The sequence below is a fragment of the Physeter macrocephalus genome, chromosome 11 (genome assembly GCF_002837175.3).
Source record: "Physeter macrocephalus isolate SW-GA chromosome 11, ASM283717v5, whole genome shotgun sequence".
Taxonomy (NCBI): Eukaryota; Metazoa; Chordata; class Mammalia; order Artiodactyla; family Physeteridae; genus Physeter; species Physeter macrocephalus.
Window position 1 is genome coordinate 45618673 of NC_041224.1, and position 8966 is coordinate 45627638.

At 43.9% G+C, this 8966-nt stretch overlaps 1 protein-coding gene across 1 annotated transcript in view; it reads right to left on the minus strand.

Moving 5' to 3' along the window:
* MYO5C (myosin VC) overlaps positions 1-8966 on the minus strand; it is a 111101-nt gene that overhangs the window by 32803 nt on the left and 69332 nt on the right. The window contains exons 25-31 of the mRNA XM_024128939.3: positions 7034-7214; positions 5012-5105; positions 4690-4753; positions 4528-4608; positions 3152-3332; positions 1427-1520; positions 683-746 (exon numbers count right to left, since the gene is read on the minus strand). Coding sequence (XP_023984707.1) covers positions 683-746; positions 1427-1520; positions 3152-3332; positions 4528-4608; positions 4690-4753; positions 5012-5105; positions 7034-7214 — 759 coding nt within the window. The remainder of the gene's footprint in view (positions 1-682; positions 747-1426; positions 1521-3151; positions 3333-4527; positions 4609-4689; positions 4754-5011; positions 5106-7033; positions 7215-8966) is intronic.

Consider the following 8966-nt stretch of genomic DNA (forward strand, 5'->3'; position numbering starts at 1 on the left):
AGACGCAAGAGGGAAGGGATATGGGGATATATGTATACGTTTAGCTGATTCACTTTGTTATACAGCAGAAACTAACACACCATTGTAAAGCAATTATACTCCAATAAAGATGTTAAAAAAAAAACCCAAAAAACAAAAAACCTCACCATTTAAAAAAAAGTATCTCAACCAGCTGGTGGCAAAACATTTTCCTCACAAGGATCTACCAGGCCCTCTGTTGGTCAGGATGTAATCTGGGGTGTTTATCGATGAAGATTCTCTATCAACATGGATTTTAAGCCTTACCCTAAGTGGTCTGCTGAGAGAGAAACTGTTCTCTTTCACATGATCTTACGTAATCAATTTTTTCTGAAGAGATAATTCATGCATATGGCATAATGTTCTAAGGGTATAAAAGTCTACAGTGAAAAGTAAGTCTCCTTCCTCCCCTGTGCACCAGCCACCCAGTTACCCTCCCTGCAGGCAACCAATGTTTTGTTTCATTTCACATACACTCTCCCAGAGAAGGGTGTGTGTGTGTGTACACAAGTATTTCTTTTCTTCACACTTGAATGCTAACAAATTATATATCTTAATTAACACCTTGCTTTTTTGGTTTAATAACCTTTCTTTGGTATCACACACAATTTCAGAAAAGCATTACATGAATGTGAACCTGAGGTACATGCACGATGATACTTACTTTCTTTGCATTGCTTCCTCTTCCTGATTGTGATTCAACTGATTAGACAACTCTTCTAGTTTTCCTACAATGAGAAGAACTATCAGTCCTTTGGTGGCCATGTCACTGCATTCTGATTTGGGTTTGGTCATATTTTCATATTTTCAGCTATCAGGGGTTCTAAACTGTACCCAGCTACAGATTAGCTTTTATGTGGTCTGAACAGTGTTTAAAAACTTTTCGGGCTTCCCGGGTGGCGCAGTGGTTGAGAGTCCGCCTGCCGATGCAGGGGACGCGGGTTCGTGCCCCGGTCCGGGAAGATCCCACGTGCCGCGGAGCGGCGGGGCCCGTGAGCCATGGCCACTGAGCCTGCGCGTCCGGAGCCTGTGCTCTGCAACGGGAGAGGCCACAGCAGTGAGGGGCCCGCGTACCGCAAAAACAAACAAACAAACAAAACTTTTCAAGCCATTATTTAAAAATTGTGATATTTCACACAAAAACCTGGATTTCTGGTTTTTCTTTAAAAATAGGAACATCAAGCAATACTGGGGCCCGAATTCTTACTTGCCAACAATCAATGGACCCTGAAGGCAGCTGCCGCCTTTAAATGCCTATGAACCTTAATGTACTGTCCACCCAGCCCACTTCTCACATTTATGTCACCTGCCTGGCTCCATGGAGAATCAGTTTGATGATGATTTTTTGGTCATTTCCTGGATACAGGAAACCATTTTCTAAAAGCAGCTTCATGAGGGTTCCAGTTACCTTTCATGTTTTCAGCTTGTTCATTTAGGCGGATTTCAAGATCTTGCTTCTGTTTCTCCAGTTCTGCAATTTGCTGTTTAAAGTCTGGGATCATCTTTAGAGAAGAATTAGAAATACTAGAATACTTTCATGTATAAACTTTAAAATCTCAGAGCTGCTCAGAAGCAAACTAAACTGTCTAGGTCATTAACCCCATGGAACATACATCTAGTATAGTTGTGTAAGAGGGCTAGCCAAAGCACAGACTGGATTGACGGAATTTTTTTTTTTTTTTTTTTTTACCTCAAGACCTATATAGTCACAAGAAATACCAGCATGCTCAGGGTGAGCGGTTCTCAGATAGCTACAACCCTCCACATCTCCCAGGTCTCCTGGAGAGAAGGAAGTGTACATCTGGGAGGGCATATGGGAATTCTCTGCTGAGTTGAGGGAGGGATGATGTGAGGAAATGGCAGCCAGTCTCTTTGGTCCAGGCCCAGAGACATCATCTCCTCATCTAGAAACAAGAGAATCATCTCAAAGGGGTCCTACCGTGCCCTTTGAATTCCAGGCTGCACACGGCTCTGTTAGCAGAGGTCTGGAATGATCCAATATGTTTCATAATCCTCTGTCTTTGTCTAGCTAACATTTGTTTAAATGTCCATCATTTCCACCCCTAGTCACGTACGGAGAGTTTTTCTATTGTGCAAGTTTATGAAAACACTCGTGCCTCTGAAGTCCAAATGAAAAATACTTGTTTGATTGTGCAACTGGATTTCACTGCAAATTCCTCATTAAAGCATCACCCAAGGAATAAACAAAGACGTGCAGGTCCTTAACTACCGTTCTATACGTCCGCTGTGCCCAGGGGTACATATGCTCACGTGTTGACACAGCACTGAGATTTCCTAATGCTTCCAGCCTAGGCGGAGGAGGAGGAGCCAGTAAAGAAGTAGAGAAGCAGCAGCCAGCGAGGCGGGATGAGAAACCTGGGAGACCATAGTGTCCTGGAAGCCAGCAGAACAGAAAGGAGGGAGAGGGAGTCATTACATCACCAAGTGCTGCTGAGTGACTAAGACAAGGGTGGAAAGGAACGCTCTGTGCTCAGCCCTGTGCAGGCAGATTCAGTTAGTGGGAGGGGCAGCCCACAGAACGGGGTGGCCACAGAGTAAACGGAAGGTGAGTGGAGAAATCACAGCCAGGTGGCATGGAGAAGTGCGGCCAAGTCCCCCAGAGAAATGGGGTGGTGGCTGCAAGGGGTGTGGGGTTAAGAAAGGATTGTTTTTGTTGAGAAGGTTCCTAAGGTATTTCTTCATGCCCGTAGACGTGAGTGAGAAGAAAGGATGAGACAAATGCGGTGGGAAAGAACAGGTATCACGGAAGAAGGAAGCTGTTGCAACACTGAGATGAGTGGCATGAGCAGGGCAACTGACCTTCTGAATGCACACCCCTCTCAAGAGGTACCTTTTTACCTTAATGCTTTTTGTTACTTGCCAAAGGGTTAGGGCTAGATTTTAAATGGATAGATTTGAGAGCACACACATCTCAGAATTTGGACCTATCCTATGGTAAACCCTCTTAAAATGCTTTCCAGCCTGGGGTAATTTTATAGTTTTATCTTCTGAACCAGCTATTGCACTCCTGGGAAATGGAATGTTTTACAGCTGAGACACTGAATTTTACTCCACTAATGCATAACATCTCCAGAATAATGGCCACGACTGGGGCTCGTGGCTGAGACCATACCATGTTTTCTGATGTTAGCCTGGTCACTTCATGACGGATACTTTCATTGATGTCATTCTCTTCTCTAAATAATTTCTGCAGGTGGTTGATTTCCTGACTTAGATGCACCACTTTGAAGTTCAGAGCGTCAATCTCCTTTTCGTAGCAATCCTTCTGGGACTGGAGATGGCTCTCCAAAATGCTGTTAGAGGAGGGGTCAAGAAGTTAACTGCACAGTCTTTATTCTGCTGATGACTCTGAGCGTGTACTTCTGCAGCAGTTATGAAAACCCACAATTAAGAGCCAGGCGCTAAGCACATAAAGTTTACTTGTGTACACAAGGTTACAGGCTATGGAATTAGGAACATATAATTATAAACTCCTTCTAGCTAGTTAGGAAGTGTTATGTGGTGTTAACATGCAGTTAATGATAAGAAATTTTATTTTGGACATTATTAAAATTATATTTTTACTCTAATAATTAAAAAATATGTTCTGTTTGATGCAACAATGATAAAGATACATGTTATTATACATTTTTCAAAACCCATAGAATGTACGACACCAAGAGTAAACCCTAGGGTAAACTATTGACTCTGGGTGATAATGATGTGTCAGCGTAGGTTCATCAGTTTTAAAAGATGTACCCTCTGGTGAGAGATGTTGATAATGGCTGTGCGTGTGTAGGGGTAGGAGGTATATGAGAAACCTCTGTACTTTCTGTTTGGTTTGCTGTGAACCTAAAACTGCTCTAAAAATAGTTTACTAATTTTTAAAAAAGCAAACGCCTTAAATTTAAACATATCTGTAGGGACTTCCCTGGTGGCGCAGTGGTTAAGAATCCGCTTGCCAGTGCAGGGGACACGGGTTCGAGTCCTGGTCCGGGAAGATCCCACATGCCGCGGAGCAACTAAGCCCGTACACAACTACTGAGGCCACGTGCCATAACTACTGAAGTCTGCGTGCCTAGAACCCGTGTTCCGCAACGAGAAGCCACTGCAATGAGAAGCCCGCGCACCGCAACGAAGAGTGGCCCCCGCTCGCCACAACTAGAGAAAGCCCGTGCACAGCAACGAAGACCCAACACAGCCAAAAATTAAATAAATAAATAAACATATTTATATATCTATAGCAACACTGGCTAACTTATTTGATATAGTCAGTTTTCATTGTACAGGTTATAGGTTTTATTACTTGGCCAGTTATCCCACAGAGAGATTGTTCTTCATTATTAAACTAATTTGCTCAATCTTCAAAGAAATATTTCCAGGGATTATTAGACCATTCTACTGTAAGGAATTTACTTTGTCTATCAAATCTATGAAAGATAAACTTTTGAGTTTCCAATAGTACATTATCTCTGAAAAATCACAAAGAACCTGAGGGAAATTTCTTACCGTGTTGCTTTCTTTAGTCCTTCATAAGCAAACCAAAGTTCTCCATCCTCATTTAAATGTTCCAAATCTTCCGGAGAGAGCCTGCAACATGAGGAGGGTAAGAAAATCATCTCTTTCATGTGCTACCTTTTCTTAAATGCTTGGTAATGCAAAACCGATTACCTGCTTCTTACATCTTCAGTGTCGTAGCTCTCAAGAAGTTGTTTGGTGATTTCCAACATCTTTTCTGAGAGAAAAAGGCAGAACTGCTATAAATTACATTTTTGGCTAATTTCTCTTTTCCCATTTCCTTTTTAAGGACCCAGTTCTCTAGCCCTTCAGACTCTCCAGCTAACCATCTCATCAGCTGACTAACTTACCAGCTATCCAACCAACCAACTAACTAACCAGCCTCAGAGCAATCAAAGGACACAGCCTTAGCAGTGACACCTATGATAAATTCAGCCTGCACCCCAATGGACTCAGTGACTCATATTTTCGTTACCTCTCATTTCCCGTTTTTGGGACTGCACATGTTTTTCCACGTCTATCTTCTGTGTCTGAAGTAGCTCTATCTCCTTTTCAAACTCAGAGATTGTCTGAATCCCAGCAAGGATGGAACCAGGTGAAGAAAAAACAGCTATCATGATTTACATCAGACAAAGGGAACACTATTACTGTATTATTTATCTATGCAAGTTGTCCTAACTGCAGTTTCTCAGTTAAAATCTTGTTAAACCATCACTGCCCATAAAGCTTGGCCTTAAAGCCTTATTTAACTACCTAAAATACTGTGCTTCCCAGATGTACTTGGTTGTAGCAATAGAATTAGCTTCCCTACTATAAAAAGGGAAAAAATAAGTACTTACTACAAGCTTGGGGAGGGGAGGGAGAAGGGAAGGAGCTGTGAGAAGTCAAGCACAGGGGCTAAGTTCTCTCTCACTGTATGATGAAATCTTGGATGCAAGGAAGTGGGCAAAGTCAAGGGTCTGGGCTCCAGCTACGTTTAGATGTGGCCCAGCGGCAGGGGCAGGGCATGCCCTGGAGGCATGCCCTGGAAGTCTGGGAGTTGGCAGTGAGGGCATGACCTGGGTCCAAGAGGGGCAGCTCTGGTTGTGGGGAAGAGGCTGTATTCTGCCTCTGTTCATCTGTGAGCTCAGGTTTGTGCTTTTGTAGCTATGGGAACTGTTCAGAGGTGAATAACCCTTCCTGGATATTTTCTCAGTTAGCCTAAGTGTTTAAAGGTTAAAGCTCGTTTCCACAGGGGGTGAAAAGGGAGATCAAGTTGGCATTTACTGATCATTTTACATACACGACCTCATCCTTGTAACAGGCTTACAAGGTGAGTAGAATGACCTCTTAGAGATCAGAAAACTGAAGCTGCATAAGCGTTACACGGCACGTTCAGGGCCACATGGACAGCTGACAGGGGACCCAGGACTATCCACCCTCAAGCCCGACTCTTGGTAATGTTTCAGTAAATGTTCCAAGTCATATTTGTATTTACTTATAGGCTTATTATAACATGTATCATGATGACAATGGGTTTATTTTCTTTGAAAATCAGACTAATCTCCTGAATATACCACATTGGAGAGTGTGGACCATAGTTTTAGCTACCAAAGAGGAAACGAGTGACAAATATTGGTGCCGTACTCCAAGGGCAGCCACATGATTTCCCAAGATATAGACTGCAGCCAGATGACGTGACTCCCAGATTGACATCAGTCTTACGTGGCTGCTAAGAATGCAGGACTCATAGGCATATGTGGTCCTTCCAGATTCCACAGTCCAATCTACTACTTTCAAACAATCGGAAACTAGGGCCCAGAGAATACTGGCAGTTCTGCTAAGAAATTCAGAGGCAACCCAGGTATGATTCCATGACACACCTTCTAAACTATGCACGGGTACTCCTTGATGATTACAGAGGATATTTGTGTAATCCTAACAATTATTCTACTAACATGTGTCTCACATATCTAGTGGAAGCTTAAAAGCTTTCCAACCTTACACTAAAATGGTCTGCCTTGGAGAAGGGAGGGACAAACAGGTTTGTATTTTCCAATGGGGAAGGAATTTAGTTAAACCTTGATCGTCCAGGCACGGACCACTGCTTGTGTAGATTATCTGGTAACACTTTAAAATGGAAGATTCTGATATGGTCATTTAATTTTAATACCGGTATTAACAGATATACAACATGATGGATTATATAACAGGGATTCACATCAATTTATAATTTAATATGGAAGTATTCTCTGGGTCAACATACTTGAACAACTTTATGTAAATGTAATTTTTATAAAGTTAGAAAGCTGACTTTTAAAACGTAAAAAAACAGTATTGCTAAGTCAAAGGCAGCAGGGGGGTTTATACTTGGAAGAATTGGAGGAACCGGGGTCCTGTGGCTTTCTGCCCTCACATGGGTGCTGTTAGCTGACCCTGCGGGGATGTGAAGTTCCTCCCTCTCGTGCAGGTCAGACGAGTCAGCCAAAGAGCTTGTGGGGGAGTGAGGCGCTCCTACCTTTGCCTGCTTGCTCAGCCGGGCCACCTCCCCTTTCAGGCCATCAGAGGTGACCCGCTCTCCCTCCAGCTGATGCTGCAGTTGCATTTTCTCATCTTTGAGAGCTTTCATTTCTTCTTTCAAAAACCGGATCTGCTTCTCATAGTCTTGCGTTTTCAGTTCAAAACTTTTTTCAAGAAGTCTACGCAGCAAGAGAAAATTTTGAACCGTCTCTAAAGGCTTTACCCTGAAGTAGAACTACAGATCATTTGGGAAATAAGAGGTTCTTCCTTCAGAAAGGAAGAACCAAGTTAAGACCTATTGTGAGGACAATGGTCTTCTGGTTAGCAGACTTTCTGTCCCCTTAGGTTAAGGCAGCTTCTTACACCTTCTGATCAGAGAAGTGTGGCTCTACAGGGGTCACTCCGAGGACGCACAGGAGAGGGAGGCTAAACGTAAAGACTCAATGCTTGGTGGGTGTCGTGTATCCCCCAAGCCACCCCGGTTCCACGTGGTCCCCTAAGGGGGCCTCTTCACACAGCAAAGACCGTGGCACATTCTGCTAAGTCCTGTCCCCTGCCTCGAACCAAGGAGCCTTGGAGCAGTCTGGCTTAGTCCTAATAAACCAGTTAAATGGCTATTAAATTAATAGCCATTTAATATGTGAAAGGGTCCAGCTCTTCAATCATTTTAGAATAAACTGCAGCAAACCCAGGTGCCCAAAAGGCCACAGAAAGCCAATTCCTTGTACGACGACTGCTCAATTGAGCCCAAGAAAAATAACCGAAGAGAGATACAGAGCCTAGACCAGCCCTACACAGCTCACAGGGGCCCAGTCGGAATTGAAGCCATCCTAGGAGCTCTGTGAGTTTACGAAATAATCTTCCCACTTGCTGGGCTGTCAACTCAGTCCATTTTATGATTTGCTTTTATAGCACAAAGGGGAAGATCCTGAGGAAGAGAGTCATATTCCCAATAGGTTTCTGTTTTTGTTTTTTGTTTTGTTTTGTTTTTTGTTTTTCTGGTACGCGGGCCTCTCACTGTTGTGGCCTCTCCCATTGCGGAGCACAGGCTCCGGACGCGCAGGCTCAGCGGCCATGGCTCACGGGCCCAGCCGCTCCGCGGAATGTGGGATCTTCCCGGACCGGGGCACGAACCCGCGTCCCCTGCATCGGCAGGCGGACTCTCAACCACTGTGCCACCAGGGAAGCCCCCCAGTAGGTTTTTGTTTCATTTTTTCTTACAGGTATTAACAAACTTTTAAACTTTGTTTTCAGATTAAAAAAAAAAAACTACAGTCCTCCTAAGAGGCCAGGAAAATACATTGGAAGAAGCAAATTGCAACCAGAAATCTTATGTAAAGAGAATCTCAGAGGTGTAGCCTAAACTGACTAGAAGCGTGCCCACTGACTGTGGCACCTCTGAGCCTCTCAAGGATTGTGACAGGACCAAGTCTTCCCCAGTCAGCTGACCAGGGACCAAAAGGAGCTGCAGGTGAGGGCTGATGAGGACTGCAAAGGGGTCAAAGTGACTTGGCCTCAGGCTGGCTCTCCAAGCCCCTGCTTGAAATGATCACTCCTAAGTGGCCCCAGAACACCAGCAGATGCCAATAGCTGAGCTCCTCTATCCTAGAGTTTAGAGTTCACTGAAAAACAGAGTTTTCAAGGTAAAGAGTTAACTATCCCTGTTTAAAAACTGATATAAGTATGATCCAGCAATTGCAGTCCTAGGTATATATCCAAAGAAAATGAAAACACGAATTCACAAGGATACATGCACCCCAATGTTCACAGCAGCACTATTTACAACAGCCAAGATATGGAAGAGTCCTAAGTGTCCATCAACAGATGAATGGATAAAGAAGATGTGGCACGGGCTTCCCTGGTGGCACAGTGGTTGAGAGTCCGCCTGCCGATGCAGGGGACACGGGTTCGTGCCCCAGTCCGAGAAGATC